The sequence below is a fragment of the Siphateles boraxobius genome, unplaced genomic scaffold (assembly GCF_051911475.1).
Source record: "Siphateles boraxobius isolate OS27281-9 unplaced genomic scaffold, OSU_SipBor_1 24, whole genome shotgun sequence".
In the NCBI taxonomy this organism is placed as follows: Eukaryota; Metazoa; Chordata; class Actinopteri; order Cypriniformes; family Leuciscidae; genus Siphateles; species Siphateles boraxobius.
Window position 1 is genome coordinate 1,937,130 of NW_027508855.1, and position 18,104 is coordinate 1,955,233.

The window sequence follows — 18,104 nt, forward strand, 5'->3', positions numbered from 1 at the left end:
GTATATAATGTGTTTGTCAGTTAGTAGTTGAGCAGCATGTATTCAGTAACAGTGTGTGTCTGCTGCTGTGTTGTGGGATGGGCCGCTGCAGTGATGAGAGACTGATCGATTCGAGCGCGAGCAGCGGCTCATCATACACACACTGGCCGTGTCATGTCACGCGAGGACAGAAACAATGCTCTGATCTTCACGGACGACGACATGTATTAGTGACCCCATAATGAATCGCACTGAGGTACGTACATATTATCTTTATTTATTAGACTATTCTATTCATTTTTATCGAAGTGAATGTAAACTCAGTTCATCTGACAGTTCAACAAACGTCTTCCTGTTTTGAAATTTGTTTTTTTACAATATAACTTTATATATATAGGCCTATACAGGAAAAACCTGAAACGAGATTGGAAAATTTAATTTCTTCAGAACAGCTGATTACCATTACTGGAAACAAATAAACTTCTGATTCAAAATTTCTCTGGCATTCAGTTGACAGTGGTGAAAATCCCATTTAGGCACATGACAGTTGGGAAGACAAACCAAACAGGCTGAACTGTGAGGCAACATTGTCTACAGTGGTTTGTAATTTCCTTGCGTGCGAAAAAAAATACTGGTTTGTTAAAAGAGCAGTGCATTTATTGCAACTGATGGTATGTCAGATTTGTGCTTGACCTGCTGCAGGGACTCTTTTATCCCATGATGCTGCTGCATTCGATACTAAAGACGGATTTCAAATCACTTAGTATTTTCCTGTCTGATAAAAACAGATTTTGATTTGTTTATCTGTTGTCTGGGAGACAGACTTCTACCAGTTTCAAGATGATGCCAAATCCTTGCCATTGTAACATGAGCATAGAGTGCAGTGATAACTTCTCACTTTATTAATATTATTTATATAAAATATACATATATTAAACAATTTTCATTTAAAGGTTAATATTGTATATAAAAATGACACACACACACACACACACACACACACACACACACACACACACACACACACACACACACACACACAAGATTCTACATACCCAAGATTCCAGTTCCATCTTTTACCAAAAGTACTGATAAAACATAAGGGATCTGTCAGTAAACAAGCCTTATTTGCATGTGGTTTCTACTAAGGCTTTGCAAGTTGTTTGTAGGTGTGCTGTATTGAACTACATGGCTATTGTATATTGTAGATGGAGATGCCTGGGCCAAGTGTGAGCCGACACAGTCGCACAGTGAAGAGGAAACGGTGGGGTCGACTGAGGCAGCAATGGAAACTGCTGGGTCTGTTTGAGATCGACCAGCAGCATGAGTTCTACAGTCTCACCTGTATGATGAAGGAAGGGCTGTTTTCCGCTGTGCAGAACACCATTGACAACCCTTTACCTGTGAGTATTCCCATGTTTATGAACCTACACCCCATCCAGTCGATATTGAATATCACTTTTTCCATTTTTAGGTAAATATTACAGAGGGGAGTTGCTAGTCAGAGCTAGAGTTTTGCCTTGGGGTCCATATAAGATATATAAAATAACAGAATTTCCTTTAAAAAAAGTATTTTAAAAAAGTCAGTATTTTAGATTTTCTTTATTGTTTTAATGTTTCTTTATTAATTTAATAATCAACTAGTTAGCATATCCACGGCTCAAACTGTTATGAATAAATGTATATGTACAGAGATTATTGTAATCAAACAGGTTTGGAATCATGAAATCAAAACCAAAATACAGTCACATGGAAATAAACAATTCAGCTAACATTACATTTTCAGTGTTGAAGTGCATATTGAAATAAAATGTGAGTGAGACAAAAGCTTGGCATGATCAAACACCTCCAAGGAGACAGACATGTTCCATTTGACATTAATTAGTATGCAGGCTAACCTCCGTAGAGAGGAGCATATTTCTTTCCATGGAGACTATGTGTTTGTGGTGCTGAAAAGGCACCATATTACAATGTTTTCACTTGATTAGAGCTGTTTTTATCCTGGTATTACTCTTTAATTTGCTCGAGTAACAGAGCAGAGGGAGTTGAACAGTAACCAAGTGTTTTGGTAACAAACACCATTGTACTGTGCACGCATTAGGGAGGAGTGACAGAATTCACACAATCCAATATTTCTTACAGTGCTACAGTAACACGAGAGGGCAGAAATGTTAAAGATAAAATCAGTGGCTTCTTGTTAACCATGAATAAGAGACCATGTACAATGCAGATGATTAAATGGCATAAGTAAATAATAATCATAAGGAAAATATCTAAGCTTTAGTGTATTTTAGATGATCAAGATACTTTTCATGCCTGAACTTGCATGACATTGATGTATGTCAGATATAATGTACTAACAATGAAAAATACTTAAAACAAACATTTATGTATGGTAGTTAATGTTAGTCTGAACATTTACTAATATATTTTTAAGGTCAAAAGTTGTATCTGTTAACATTAGTTAATGCACTGTGAACTAACATGAACATTTGTATTAATTATTTGTTCATGTTAGTTAATGCATTAACTAATGTTAACAAATAAGACCTTATTGTAAAGTGTCGCCCTGTTTTGTAGTGTGGTGGCACTCATAGTCACGTGCTCAATCGCTAACAAACACACACACACACACACTGATGATGTTGCAGACCCCAGATTCCATTGAATCCAGTCTGCTTATGCAGCAGTATGACTCATGATCATGAATGTGCTGCCTGTTGTCCAGGGCTTAAAGCATCTCTCACACACTTAAACAACAAAAAGAAAAACATTGCCTGCAAAAGCATGTACTACTACAATATGAATACTTCTCATTACTGGTCATATATTTTGTTTTTAGGATGAGCTGTGTGAAGATGACTACAATATTGAGGTTACTCAAATCCATAAGGTACATGTACATTCATGGAAGAAGCAGATACTGCTTACTGTAATATTAGCATTTTTTGCTTTACTGGACAAAATGTGATGTAATGACTAAGCAGGTGTTGAGCATAGGCTTGTTTTGCTTGAATTATATATAAGATCTGTATGTAAAATTTCTACTGAATCTCATCTGTTGTGTCTGTGACTGTGTGAAGGACTTCAGGATGAAGACGTATGCTGGGCCGGTGTTCGCCAGTCTGCGGCGCTCCCTGGGGATGACAGAGAAGAAATACCAGCACTCCCTCTCCTCCGAAGGCAGCTACCTGCAATTTATCAGCAATTCCAAAAGCAAGGCAGACTTCTTTCTAACGTGAGTCAGCACAAATGTTTCGCTTGCAGGAGCATAAGCAACAGAGACAGCATAAAGAGGACACAGACTGCTTGTAGAGGAATTAATGGGAGAAATCACATCGATAGAGGCACTGATGTGTATATATACTGTATATTGTGCTGTGATGCCATTAATCGCATCTAACATGCTGTTCCTTTGAGCTTTCTATTCATCAAAGAACCCTGAAAGAATTGATCAGGGTTTCCACAGATATGCTGTGTTAAGCAGCTGTTTTAACATTGATAATAATAATAAATGTTTTAAAGCAGAATATCAGCATACTATAATGCTTTCTGAAGGATCATGTGACTCTGAAGACCTGAGTAATGATGCTGAAAATTCACCTTTGCTGTTACAGGATTAAATTACATTTTAAAAAGTATTAGAATAGAAAACAGCTATTTTAAGTTGCAATGCAATTGCACAAAATTACTTTGTACTGTATTTTTGACCAAGTAAATGCAGCTTTGGTGAACATACAAGACAGGTCAGTTTTTCAAAAAAAAAAAATCAACTCTTGACCCTCTCTGTATCTGTAAGTAAACTGTGTAATATCAAAATGTTTGTTTGATATCAAACCAAATGTCCTTTACCACACATTTCTCTCTTCTCTGTCCAGTAATGACAAGCGGTTCTTCTTAAAGACACAGAGTAAAAGAGAGGTGCGATTTCTCTTGACTAACTTGAGAATCTACATGGAACATCTGGAGAAGTACCCACACTCTCTGCTTGTCAAATTTTTGGGTGAGAAGCTTGTAAATTAACTTTAGCAAATGTTACTTGACAAATATTTTATATAGTTCATATGCATAAAATTAAATGTGTAATGCATGATGAGATGACTTAAAACCCTAAATTCTTATCTTAATCGCTTTAACGCGTCTGTTTGATAAATTGTCATGCTTTATTCATGAACAGGTGTTCACAGAATCAAAATTGCACATCAGAGGATGGTAATTATTTCATTTATTAAAAGCTTTAATTTCCTGTCAATATTATTTATTATTTTATGGACCCCGAAGGTACATGTTTTAAAACTCTATTGGTTTCCTGTGTGCAGAAGTACTTTATTGTGATGCAAAGTGTATTTTTCCCTGATGACAGAATCACTGCAAGGTAAGACTTGCTGTGTGTTATAAATGGAAAAGGTGTTATCGCTCTGTCCATTATCCTGTAAATATTTAATGTTTCTCATCTCCCCGTCACATGTGGAACTTTCCTTTTGACCTACAGTAATCCACAGCCTTGCACTTATTGGTCATTAAATTGCATTGCCCTTTAGCTGTTACTTTTGGCTTGCACTGATAGTAAGAATAATGATCTAATCCATCACTCCCACCACATTCTCCATTACTCCTCCTCCTAGCTTTACATTCAACCTTCTCTCTCAATGTTTAAGGTATGATATAAAGGGCTGTGAGGTGAGCAGGTGGACAGACCCAGCCCCTGAAAGCAACCAGATCATTGTTGTTTTAAAAGATCTTAATTTTGAAGGACAGTTCATTCAGTTAGGTAAGGTCAGTTCCTTGTTGGCAAAGGATATTTGCTGTAGACTTCATCTGCACCATTACATTCAATCTTATAGCTCCTTGTTCATATGACAGATCAACAGCGTCCTTGGCTCCTGCGTCAGGTGGAGATCGACACAACCTTTCTTCAGACACTGAATGTGTTAGACTACAGCTTTCTGCTGGCCCATCAGCCCCTGCACCAGGATGAACAGACTCGCTCTTTCGCAACAATCGTCAAGCGTACCAAAAAGTGAGCATAGTAAAGTTTGGTATACCATGCATATAGTCATCCATAAACAACCAAAGACATTTACAAAGATGTTTTTTAGGAAGGTCTGCTTGTGTATATTCTGTGCATTTTCAAATGATCCTAGTAAATAACCTAAATACAAATTGTACAAATTATTGTTACTATTTCAGGGAAGTTAATGTAGACTATTACTATTCCCTTAAACAGCCAGTGTGTGACCGTGTTTTGAAAAGTGGGCGTTAATGTATAGTGAATGGAAACCTTCTTAAGGGAGATGCCAGTGTTATATTGTTCTATAATGTTTTTTTTCTCATTTCGAAGGCTGCACATTTGCCTCATTTCAGAAAAGTATCTATTACATTCCAAAGTAAAAAAGAAATACAGTCATTAATGCCTCATAAGGAACAGGAATTGTTTATCTTCTCTGAAATGAGACATCCTCAATGATGTATTCAGCCAACAAATGCAAGCTCTGGAGGGGGCAGCCTTCAAAATGAGTGGTTTACCTCAACATACTGTGATTACTTCAAAAATTATGTTGAATAGATACTGTAACAGTGGAAATTATAGTAATCTCAATGATAGTAAGTCTCAAGGTCGGTGTAGTTTGGTTTTCAAAATCTATTCTTGACACAGTCAGACGGTACACAGATGCTTACGACTAGTCACCACTATCCCACATATTCAACTGAATGAACTACTCATGCTTGACTGATGAGCACACATAGAGATAATCTTTATATGGCTTTATATCTTTATATAAGTTCAAAATACTGATGTTTGATTATGCTTCCATTGTTGTCATGGTTCAGAAACAATATTTCCTTAAAGAAGTTTCTTTCTGCTACCTTGTATCTCTATTTCAGTATTTAAGGATAACAGGCTTTTCGCTGACTGTGAATGTTCATGTTCACATATGTTTACATATCCTTCTCCTTCTCCAAATGGCCAATAGCAGGCAGGCATGTAGACAAATAATATCTACAGGTGCTGGTCATATAATTAGAATATCATCAAAAAGTTGATTTATTTCAGTAATTCCATTCAAAAAGTGAAATTTGGATATTATATTCATTCATTACACACAGACTGATATATTTCAAGTGTTCATTCCTTTTAATTTTGATGATTATAACTGACAACTAATGAAAACCCCAAAATCAGTATCTCAGAAAATTAAAATATTGTGAAAAGGTTCAATATTAAAGACACCTGGAGCCACACTCTAATCAGCTAATTAACTCAAAACACTTGCAAAGGCCTATAAATGGTCTCAGTCTAGTTCTGTAGGCTACACAATCGTGGGGAAGACTGCTGACTTGACAGCTGTCCAAAAGACAACCATTGACATCTTGCACAAGGAGGGCAAGACACAAAGGGTCATTGTTAAAGAGGCTGGCTGCTCACAGAGCTCTGTGTCCAAGCACATTAATAGAGGCAAAGGGAAGGAAAAGATGTGGTAGAAAAAAAGTGTACAAGCAATAGGGATAACCGCACCCTGGAGAGGATTGTGAAACAAAACCCATTCAAAAATGTGGGGGAGATTCACAAAGAGAGGACTGCAGCCGGAGTCAGTGCTTCAAGAACCACCACGCACAGACGTATGCAAGACATGGGTTTCAGCTGTCGCATTCCTTGTATCAAGCCACTCTTGAACAAGACACAGCATCAGAAGCGTCTCGTCTGGGCTAAAGACAAAAAGGACTGGACTGCTGCTGAGTTTGTCCAAAGTTATGTTCTCTGATGAAAGTAAATTTTGCATTTCCTTTGGAAATCAAGGTCCCAGAGTCTGGAGGAAGAGTGAAGAGGCACAGAATCCACGTTGCTTGAAGTCCAGTGTAAAGTTTCCACAGTCGGTGATTGGTTTGGGGTGCCATGTCATCTGCTGGTGTTGGTCCACTGTGTTTTCTGAAGTCCAAGGTCAACGCAGCCGTCTACCAGGAAGTTTTAGAGCACTTCATGCTTCCTGCTGCTGACCAACTTTATGGAGATGCAGATTTCATTTTCCAACAGGACTTGGCACCAGCACACAGTGCCAAAGCTACCAGTACCTGGTTTAAGGACCATGGTATCCCTGTTCTTAATTGGCCAGCAAACTCGCCTGACCTTAACCATATAGAAAATCTATGGGGTATTGTGAAGAGGAAGATGCGATACGCCAGACCCAACAATGCAGAAGAGCTGAAGGCCATTATCAGAGAAACCTGGGCTCTCATAACACCTGAGCAGTGCCACAGACTGATCGACTCCATGCCACGCTGCATTGCTCCAGTAATTCAGGCAAAAGGAGCCCCAACTAAGTATTGAGTGCTGTACATGCTCATACTTTTCAGTTGGCCAACATTTCTAAAAATCCTTTTTTTTGTATTGGTCTTAAGTAATAATCTAATTTTCAGAGATACTGAATTTGGGATTTTCATTAGCTGTCAGTTTTAATCACAATTAAATGAAATAAACATTTGAAATATATCAGTCTGTGTATAATGAATGAATATAATATCCAAATTTCACTTTTTGAATGGAATTACTGAAATAAATCAACTTTTTGATGATATTCTAGTTATATGACCAGCACCTGTAGATTTTATGTCATTTTTAAAGTAATGTCTCAAAGAAATAAAACAAACTAAACTATAATAGCCATTACTACCATTCCATTATTCATTAAACATCATCTCATAGACTGTATATATCCAATTTCACCCAAAAAATTTAATTTACTAATTTTTATATTTTTTGAAACCATTATGACTTGGTCTCTTCCATAAAAACCAAAGGACCTATTTATAGCAGAATGTCCAGCTGCTTTTCCATACAATGAAAGTGAACAGTGATCACGGACTGTCAAGCTCTTCAATGAACAACTTAAATTTCAAAGTTATCATATGACTTCAGTACTTTTATGGCTTTTTAGGAGTGTGATGTGTTTGGTCCCCATCCACTTACATTGTACAGCGTGAACAAAACATCTTTGTTTGTGTTCCAAGTATTCCTTTAAAAGCATGAAAAATTCAGGTGAAAAAATATGCTGCAGAAAAACCAAGGGCGAATGGTAATCATTGAGTTGGGTAATGTTCTTTGTTCTATTCTGTGTTCCTCTCTGACTGGTTGTTAGGTCAGTGAATGTAACATCCAGTCCTACACATGCTGCATCACCCACTCTTCCTGGGTTGGTGGCAGAGAAAGACTCCACACTCCTCTTCGCAGAATTAAATTGTGCAACAACACCGTGTCACACAGCAGAAATGCACAGTGGCAATGGAGGAATGGAAAGTACAAGCCTTGAGGGAGACAAAATTGAGCAACCCAGTAGGATGGGAACAGAGTCAGCCGATCTACAAGAGTTCATGGCCCAGAACCGGAGACTGCTTCCCAACTTCAAGAACCCGCTTCATGTCATTGATGGATCAGAGCATCGTTATTTCATAGGAATTATTGACATCTTCACTGTTTATGGTTTCAAAAAGAGGCTTGAGTATTGGTGGAAAAGACTGAGATACCCACAGCAAACATGCTCCACAGTCAGTCCTCCAGCTTACTGTCACAGGCTGTGCCAGTGGGTTCAGGACCATACAAAATAAAATAAGACCGCTTGGAAAACAGAAGGCAGCTTTTAAGTTGACCATTTTGAAGTGTCTGTTTATGAATAGCTTAGTTTAAATAAATACGATGCTAATGAAAGCACTTGTTTAAACATTGTACTTCCAGAAAACACAAAAGTTAAAAGTTGCAATGACCAATGCATAATGCTGAAGATGCATAGGGATGAAAACATGAATAGTTTGATGAATGTAATGATGAATTATATAATACTGATTACATATATCCCATTCATTGAAGAGTACATTGTTACCACTTGATAACCGGCTGCTCAGACAGAAAGGATTTTGAAAGTAAATTATACATATCTGACTTGCAACTTATCAACAGCAGCAGGGTCCCTTATTTTATACTGTCTTCCATTTTCCGCATCTGTTATGTGAAGCTACATGAGTGGGTATTCGAATGTTTTTCTTTCCTGAAATATCTATGCAGTATAATAAAATAATGTTTAAGATCTGTATCTTTTCTTCTTTAAAGTTTTAGTAAGACATCAACCTTTATGCGATTGAAACCCATCTCGAACAGATGAGATATCCCAAACATCCCAGAAGGTCATAGAAGGTCTGTTTTTTTTTTATGTGTCCGATTTGACCTGCGCAGACCACAGAAAATATATAGTTTTTAATAGTTATTTTTTCATGAAAACTACTTTTTAAAGAACTTAATTTAATTACAATATTCAAAATAATGTGTTAAAAATAACTAATATAATAAAGGGGTTAAAGCAGGCTGAGTAGAGGATGGCTGATGGTAAGATTATTAAACTCCAGGTTGCGCTGTCGATTCAGCCTCATCTTGCACAGTCGATCACGTTGCAGGGACAACCAACAAGCGGATGTTGCTGGAACGTACATAGTGAAAACGCTGACATTATGGATTTCAATGTCAAGAAACTAGCGTCGGATGCAGGCGTCTTCTTCACTCGTGCTGTTCAGGTATGATATGACCCAGTGCCTTCTGTTTACTTTAAGGGAGTTGCGTTGAGCCATAAGTGACGTGCGTATAATTCAGTAGGATGGATGAACGCAGCAGCTCGAGTGAATGAATGGACAAACAGCTTCGCTCTGTTGGCCTTTAAGGACTCTTACGCGAGTATTCAGACACGTCGCTTTCTGTAAATTCAAACTTATCTGTCATCGTTCTAGCGGAAATTCCTTATGTCATTTTACGACGATCTGTATTTTCCTCGCCACTGTAAGCCGATAGACGCAAGCCAAGCCCGTATCCATTATTGATGGCTGTTCATGTGACAGTCACCAGCTGAATACTCGCTTACAGCGTATTCACTGTTCACTAGAGAACAGTTAATTATTTTTATTTTTAAGATGCATGTTTAGAGGTGCTTATTCTATAGTTTGTCTCCCCCCCCCCCCCCAAAAAATCAGCCTATTAAAATATACTCCGTTATAAAAACCACAAGACAGTTAACAAAGTTTAAAGGGACAGTTCACCCACAAATTGAAAACGTCATCATTTACTCACCCTCATGTTGTTCTGAACCCCCATGACTTTGGTTCTTCCACTGAACACAAAATATATTCTGCTACTGTTCATGCTAGTCGTTTTCCCCCCCATAAAATGAAAGAGAGAATTGTTTAATTGGTTGGCTCCAAAAATGAGAAAAATGCTATCTTCAGAGTAATTTCTTAAATTTCATTTTCATTGTGTCTGTACATCACACAAAGCTGTTTATCACTTATTTTATGATACTAAGTGACTAGCGTAAGCATCTGTGTACCGTCTGACTGGCAAGAATAGATTTTGAAAACCAAACTACACCAACCTTGAGACTTACTATCATTGAGATTACTATAATTTCCACTGTTACAGTATATATTCAACATCATTTTTGAAGTAATCACAGTATGTTGAGATAAACGTCTCATTTTGAAGGCTGCCCCCTCCAGAGCTTGCATTTGTTGGCTGAATACGTCATTGAGGATGTCTCATTTCAGAAAAGATAAACTATATTGTTCCTTATGAGTGTGTGTTTTTTTTCATTATTATTATTTTTTAAGCAGTATTAATATTTAAGTATTTAATTGCTGTAAAGGAAATCTTAATGGTTTTGGACCAACATCAGAGAGATCATTTAATTTTAATAGACCTTGTATTCAGAACACTGAACGATGTCTGGCCAGCTGGTGTGTGACTGAATGTGTTTCCATGATGTGGGTGGTTTGGCATGAAAAGGTTTTTTTTAGTTTTTTTTTATTCATTCCAATATTTGTAATTTATTTTCTAGGCTGAAATTGTCTGTATGTTGTGAGAGATTATATTTTCAGTCAAATGAATTCATTATTTCTGAAACATTTGCCTTTTATAGGTTTATTATCACAAAAAAATACAATTAAAGTCAGCGTGAAATTTTCTCGTGTTAGCGCACATTACTAGTCTTATGGTAAACAATTCATCCTTGCAAGTTAACACACACACACACACCCAAAAAGTCTTTGTAATCTTTAATCAAAATCTGTAAATGTACTTCCCCTCTGGAATAGCCTTCCCTGACGGTGATCGGAATGGACCGTCTACTTTTCTAGATAAAATTAATTCCCAGTGGTAAAAAAATGCCCCCTATTTTTCTCATTCAGTATTCCGTTTCACTCTGAAAATACGTCACAATACTGAAGTAAAGTTGGTCGCAGCTTCGAGTTCACAAAGACTTTAATACAAAATGCAAGAATTTTATTTGATTGATAATTAACTGATAACTTGAAGCAATATGTGATGATCCAAAGACATAGAATATGGATATGAATATATAAATTAAGTTATCATGAAAATGACATGCATTCAAAGCTGTAATGTAGACGGAATCCTTCATGCTCAGTCTCAGCGTGTAAATGTGATTCATATGTCTTTTTTTTTCATCTTAGGCCTGAATTTTATGCTCAGTTAGCAAGGGGTCTTCCCTGTGTGTGAGTGAAATATCACACACCAGCATTACTTTTTTTTCACCTTGTCAGAGGAAATCTTTACTGCAGGTCCACTGGTATTCCAGGAGAGCCAGAGAGCATTTTGTCAGCTGTTAGCTTCTGATTTTCAACGATGACTGAGGTTTTAGCCTCCATATCTGGATATTAGGTGAATATAATCTGCAAAGGCCCAAACAGCCCTGTGCCATACAACACTTGTCTGACCCTCTTCCATTTTATTCTTGTTATGTCACCCCTGAGAAGACACAACAGTAAAAAAAAAAGAACTCAAGGAGGTGTCCCCATCCCTGCTTAGCCAGTCACTACTACAGTACCTGTCAGGGATTTATTTGGGAGCAGATCATTATCACTCAAAGCCACAGTTTTCTCATGTAGTTACTACAGTCAGAACCAGTGCACATGAGCTGTAGATTACTGCCTATACTTTAGGCCTGCTCTCAGGGAACAGTTTTTTTTAGCAATGTATGATTATGTTGGCCTTTTTTGACCTGTTATTTTTTGATAGGAAGAAAGTCATAATGCCAGCAACTCATGTGAATATCTGTAAGCGTTCTTCTCCTTTTCTGCTGACAATATTCGGTCTTTGAAGAGTACAAGAATGCTGCTCATTATTTGTTAACAGACTAACATTTGCACGTCTTGTTTAGCATTCTGAAATAAAGTGTTAGAACGAAAATGATGCATGTTCTTGAACCCCATAAAGAGCTGCTGATATGAATGTCTGGTTTGGCAGTCTCAATTGTTTCGTGTGTTCTTCAGTACACAGAGGAGAAGCTTGGGCAGGCAGAAAAGACTGAGCTAGATGCGCATCTGGAGAACCTGATCGCTCGAGCAGACTGCACCAAAAACTGGACCGAAAAGATCTTCAGACAGACAGAGGTGCTGCTTCAACCCAACCCAAGTAAGAATCTACATGGGCATTTAATGTTTAAGATCTTTGGTCGTATGCCTAAGCCCCTGTATTGCATTTTCTTAAAGAAAATATTTTGTTATTGAATATGGTTTGGAATGCGTGGCCTTAAATGTGTTGGAAAATGTCTCATGTTGTTGACATTTCCCATTAACATGATGAACCGGAACATCTGTTTGTTAGCTTCTGAATCAATTTACTTTAATGTCACCATTTGGTTGATTACACCATGTATCTGCACAAAAAAAAAAAAAGAATTTGAGAAATCAAATGTCTGCTTAATTCTTGTACAGCCAGCCAGTGAAATATAATGCCTGACAACCATCTTAAAACAGCAATGGTTCTCAGGTGTCACCATGTCAGGTGGTATCACGTTATGTGAATGCAATGTTAAACAAGGGTGCTGAGATGGACATCAAACTGGCATAGCGGTTAAATCTGAGCTGTTACTGAAGCGGGACTTTCCCTGTCATAAGTGTACTGGAAGGCACTTTGGATAAAACTGTCTGCTAAATTTCTTGTTTCCTAACTACTGTTCAAATGTTTTATATTAATTAATACTTTTATTCAGCGAGGTCACATTAAATCGATCAAAGGTGACAGCAAAGACTTCTTTATTGCTACCAAAAAATTATGTTTCAAGTAAATGCTGTTCTTTTGAACTTCATATTCTTTAAAACATGTCACAATAGTAACAATATTAGACCGCACAACTGTTTTTAACATTGAAAATAATAAGAAATGTTTCTTGTGCTCCAAATCAGCATATCAGAATGATTTCTTTGGTGAACATAAATGAGCTCATTCAAAAACATTAAACATCTTACCCACCCCCAAACTTTTGAACAGTAGTGTATATCTCTTACATTTGAGTCAAAAATCTGTTTTTATGTCGACTGCAAACAACGGAGTAAACAACAAAAAATATTTTATATTAATACTCCGTTATAATTCCTGGATCATTGATAAGGCCACGGGTTTCAGATGCTTTAGAACTTAACTTTGACTCCAGTACCTTGCAGTGTTTAAGTTTTTTAAAGTAATTGCAAGTGGTTCTGATGACCTAGTGATTGTGTACTAGTAAGAACACTAACCTGTTCTTTCTAACTTTCTCCATGCTCCAGTTGACCAAACTGGTAAGTCTTGTCTCTACTCCACATGTCCTGTGCTTTAGGTCACCAGTTTAATTCCTTCCCCCAATGAATGATGTTTAGTTTTTTAGACACAACATGTGGATTTCGCTCTTCTCACTATGCCTTTGTCATGATAGTTTGTTTGAAAAAGGAGGATGAATCTTGTGGTTTTAGCCAGACACAACACACAAGCTCAAGCTTGTTCTTCAGTCATCTGAATATTTTAACCAGATCTGGTTTTCAAATCTGAATAAACTGACTAAATAAAGCATGATGTCCATCTTACTGATATGAATCTCTACTTAGGTGCCCGTATTGAAGAGTTCTTCTATGAGAAATTAGACAGAAAGATCCCATCCAGAACCACCAATGCAGAGCTGCTGGGACAGTATATGCAGGATGCTGCTAAGGAATTTGGGCCAGGAACTCCATATGGTTCGTACAACCAACCAGAGGAAAATTAATAATATTTAACCCTTTTTCAGTTTTTTTTTTTTAATTATCATTTTGCGTGCATTAATGCCAACTGCTTACATTTTGGCACAAGTCTGTAGTTTTATTGGAATTTTACTATTAATTTAAATTTCTTTAATAAACCTATTTTACTCTAGGCACACACTCAGGACCTTAAGTACAAAACTGTCCCAATTTTTTATCACTAGGCCATTTAACTGTAACATGATGCAGTCTTTGCTAATAGGCTTTCATTCTGTTGGCAAGGCTTCAGAATTAAAATATTTTACAAGATGGTGCCATTTGATCAGGTTTGGCCTATAAAGCTTGTATTATAAAGCTTAACCTGTTAACCTTCAAGGCCACTTTTGAAAAATCCCCAGAAATGGCATACCCAAACTTAAACAGATACAGTTCATGAACCCTTTGCACTAAAAGCACAAGTATGATCTCATCTGAAAGCTGACACCTAGTAGTTTAATGTAAATGTAGAATTAATTATTGTCATAATGAAAAAAATGTTTAAATAGCTTCAAAGTTTTGTAAAGTTATTAGAAATTTATTTTTATGAAACATCTTCATAAAAATAAAATTGAAGTTGGCCCTGGAGCAATCTAGAAATGCACTGCAGCTAAAGCCATATGTGTGACCATTTTATATTTAAAATCTGAAAATGATAAGTCTAAAACTCTGTATTTAGTTAAATGTTTTTTCAAGATCATGTCAAATTACTTTATTTTGATTAGACTCTAAAATGCAAACTGATGTTTAGTCATCTTCTGAGTCATCTATTCAGTCTATTGTCTCTATTATTTTGTGGTGTAAACGAGCCCCATTCAGAGTCAGTCTCCCCTGCACACATTTACACCTCTCCAGACTGGTTATGGCTCTAAATATGCATTTCTTTTGTCTGCATTAGCTACTAACGACTGGCTATTCATAGGGTTTCAAACCCTAATTAATTTGATCAAAGTTCTCACTAAATATTTGAAACTGGTATCAAATATACTGAAACATTTCAGTAAGCATTCCTATTTAGAAAAAAATCATAAATCAATCCTGCTGGTGGCAGGTGCACCTGGGCTAGCTAGCATGTTAGCTTAGCACACCATCAATACACGACCATTTATGAGATTAAAACCATGTTTGTGCTCCAAACTTACTTTATAACGCAAGTCGAGTGTTTTAAATAATCTTATGTGATCTAATTTGGCTTCAGATAAAAAAAAATCCGACAGAAAATTTATTATTTATAGTGTTCTACACGATGATGAAATCTATATCGATTAGCATTACATTATAAATATAATCTATTATTATGAAATACCTGACATGGCTTGAAGAACACAGGTAACTCAAATATCATTGCAATCATGTTTATTGTCTTCAAAACATCTTTATCTGCATGTTACAGCGATCTCTGTCAGCTACTTTCTGTATCGAGGTGACGTCTGGATTGTCACATGACTATGGGTCTTCTTCGTGATCCATATATGGACTATTAGTGTGCATATAGCGCCCTCAGGCTATTGGTATGAATTGAAAACACAGCACATCTCAGTAAGAAGCGATCATAATGATTACATCGACGCATTTGGGTATAAATTCAATAAATATTATTCCTGTCTATAGAAATATGATGTGAATCAATGAGAATATATCAATATTTCTCCAAGTCTGCACATTTTTGAGCTAAAGCCCTGAGGGACGTTGTTTTGTGAATCACTGTCATGACGACAGCACGGAGTGTTTTTTATGAATGGACCAGCTGACGCTCATAATTCATATTAAAGGTATCGACTCATTTTTTCATTTCATAACTCCTGACACAAATTAAGACATAACTGCCACTATAAGTTTCTCAGAATACAATAGTGGTCAAATACTGAATCTTGAGTCTTATATCTTTTTAATGATGTATAGTTTGTCAAGATATAACATTAAATCTGATAGTAAATTTGAACTAAATAAAAAAAAAACGCTTCAGTGCGCCGACGCTCTGGCAACGGTTAACAGGTTTGCTTTTTTCCTGTTTTCTGCTTCTGCATATTATAGAGCAAATTGGAGTGTGGTTTGTATGCGTGTAATAAATGAGAGAGAAAAACTGTACTGTACTGCAAAACCCAAATCTCAGAGCTCTGTGTTCCAGTGCAGCTTTGCTGGCATTTAATTGGAAAAATATGATATTGCGCCCAAACAAAATCTTACTGAAAGCTAATTTTTTGAGATATCAACCTCAAATTTGGAACACAACTTGTTTAGATTAATGGCTTTGATTTTCTAGCAGTTTTTGAATTCAACAAGTTTTATTAAATATATATATATCAATATAAAATAATGTTCATAAATCATTTTGTAAACCTAGCCCCTCTAACCTTTTTTGTTCCATTTAAAAAAAAAGTTTAACTTTTTTTAAAATTTGTATTTTTTTTACTTCTGCCAAGGGTCTGATTTAAAATGTGACCAAGCTTAAGTCTGTGCTCCAAAGCTTCAAATTTTATAAGTTTTTGTCCAAAGTTTAAAAAATACCTGCACTTATACAGTATAATCACACTGTTGACCCTTCCCTTAACCCAAACCAATATCACTTAACCTGTCCCTAACCTTATCTGTATAACATCTTAATAGCAGCAAAAGTGTTTTGCAATACAACATGAACACAATAAGAACATTGTAGCAAACAATTGTTTGTAAGTACATTGTAGTTAAAGACACCTAATATAAAGTGTGACCTTGAAAATTATATATTTTTTAACCTACTATTGAAGCCAGTACATATTAATTAATAAAATAAAAAAAGTAATATATATATATATATATATATATATATATATATATATATATATATATATATATATATATATATTTTTTTTTACTCAATTGCTCTGGGATGGATGCTGTGCCTCATGCCTGACCTTGCCTATGGCACAATGTGAGTCAGGATCTCTGCTGCCCAAGCTCTCATCTTTTTTTTTTTCTTCTGTTTTCCACTGTTACGCTTCTGACATGACAAAAATTAATCTATGATTTGTTTGATTCTTGACCAGTGATTGTTATATACTAAGCTGCATTTTGAAGTAATCTAGCAATGCAAGTCTCCAAATCAAATTAATGTTTTGCCACAAGCTATATGTCACTAGATGGCGCACGTGCCCTATCTAAACAGAGATTATTTGCAAACAGTTTTTCACAGATCCTTTAAGGTTAGAATTTTCTAAGTCAGGGATGGGCATCTCCGGTCCTGGAGGGCCACTGTCCTGCAGAGTTTAGCTCCAACCCTGACAAAAACTCTTTTCTAGTAATCCTAAAAACATTGATTAGCTTGTTCGGATGTGTTTAATTAGGGTTGGAGCGAAACTGCAGGACAGTGGCCCTCCAGGACCGAAGTTGCCCATCCCTGTTCTAAGTGATTGTGTATGATTCTGTAAACATTTTATATCTGTATAGGGGTGCTATGATACCCGCATGTCATGATTCAATACATATCACAATACTGAACTCACAATGCGAGATTATTACGATATGGTAAGACATATGGTAAAAGGTTAACAAAAAATGTACTGTTGATTAAAATGCTAAATTTGGTGTTTTATAGGGGGTGGAAATTTATGGGGCTAGAATTGTTGCATTATTCCAAATAAATAGATCATGATCCACGAATAAATGTAAAGAGATTCACAAAAATATATAAAATTGACAAATAAATAGATTAAGATCCACAAATAAATGTAAAGAGTTTCACAAATAATTATAAAACTCACAAATAAATAGAATGAGATTTGCAAATAAAAAATATAATTATTTATACCACAAACACAACTCTGCCTGGCATTTATTTGTGAACCGTTTTTTGTGCATTTGTAAATCCCCTCACGCATTTGTGGATTTTGAAACGCTTCTATCGTCGATGTGCAGACAAATCCACAAATAAGTGGACTCCACCCACCGTTTACTCAAGCCAATCAGATAACGGCCACATTTAGCTGACCAATCATAGCACGTTCTCGCTACAACCAATCACGTTAGGCTTTACAATCAGAGTGGTCTTGCCCTAAAATAACTTCCCT

The 18,104-nt window shown here is 36.3% G+C and overlaps 2 protein-coding genes across 16 annotated transcripts in view; both read left to right on the forward strand.

Annotated features, from left to right (window-relative positions):
- Window positions 1–87: 87 nt before the first annotated feature.
- Window positions 88–9,058, forward strand: pip5kl1 (phosphatidylinositol-4-phosphate 5-kinase-like 1). 2 transcript variants are annotated; one of them, XM_077240686.1, is made up of 10 exons: window positions 88–235; window positions 1,188–1,382; window positions 2,822–2,872; window positions 3,063–3,217; window positions 3,858–3,982; window positions 4,157–4,191; window positions 4,299–4,354; window positions 4,638–4,750; window positions 4,843–4,999; window positions 8,115–9,058. In XM_077240686.1, the coding sequence occupies exons 1-10, from the start codon at window positions 221–223 to the stop codon at window positions 8,578–8,580; spliced, it is 1,368 nt and encodes a 455-aa protein (XP_077096801.1). In that variant the 5' UTR covers window positions 88–220; the 3' UTR covers window positions 8,581–9,058. The 2 variants fall into 2 exon arrangements, with proteins under 2 accessions (XP_077096801.1, XP_077096802.1); XM_077240687.1 differs by lacking the exon at window positions 88–235 and adding an exon at window positions 485–568 and having other exon boundaries at window positions 8,115–8,720.
- A 299-nt stretch (window positions 9,059–9,357) lies between these two features.
- sh3glb2b (SH3-domain GRB2-like endophilin B2b) overlaps window positions 9,358–18,104 on the forward strand; it is a 29,699-nt gene continuing 20,952 nt past the window's right edge. For 6 of the 14 annotated variants that reach the window (XM_077240689.1, XM_077240690.1, XM_077240692.1 and 3 more), the window contains exons 1-3: window positions 9,390–9,537; window positions 12,301–12,450; window positions 13,887–14,019. In XM_077240689.1, coding sequence (XP_077096804.1) covers window positions 9,475–9,537; window positions 12,301–12,450; window positions 13,887–14,019 — 346 coding nt within the window. In that variant the 5' untranslated portion in view covers window positions 9,390–9,474. Of the gene's footprint in view, window positions 9,538–12,300; window positions 12,451–13,886; window positions 14,020–18,104 lie in introns of all 14 variants that reach the window. The other 8 variants (XM_077240688.1, XM_077240691.1, XM_077240693.1 and 5 more) reach the window with 3 other exon arrangements.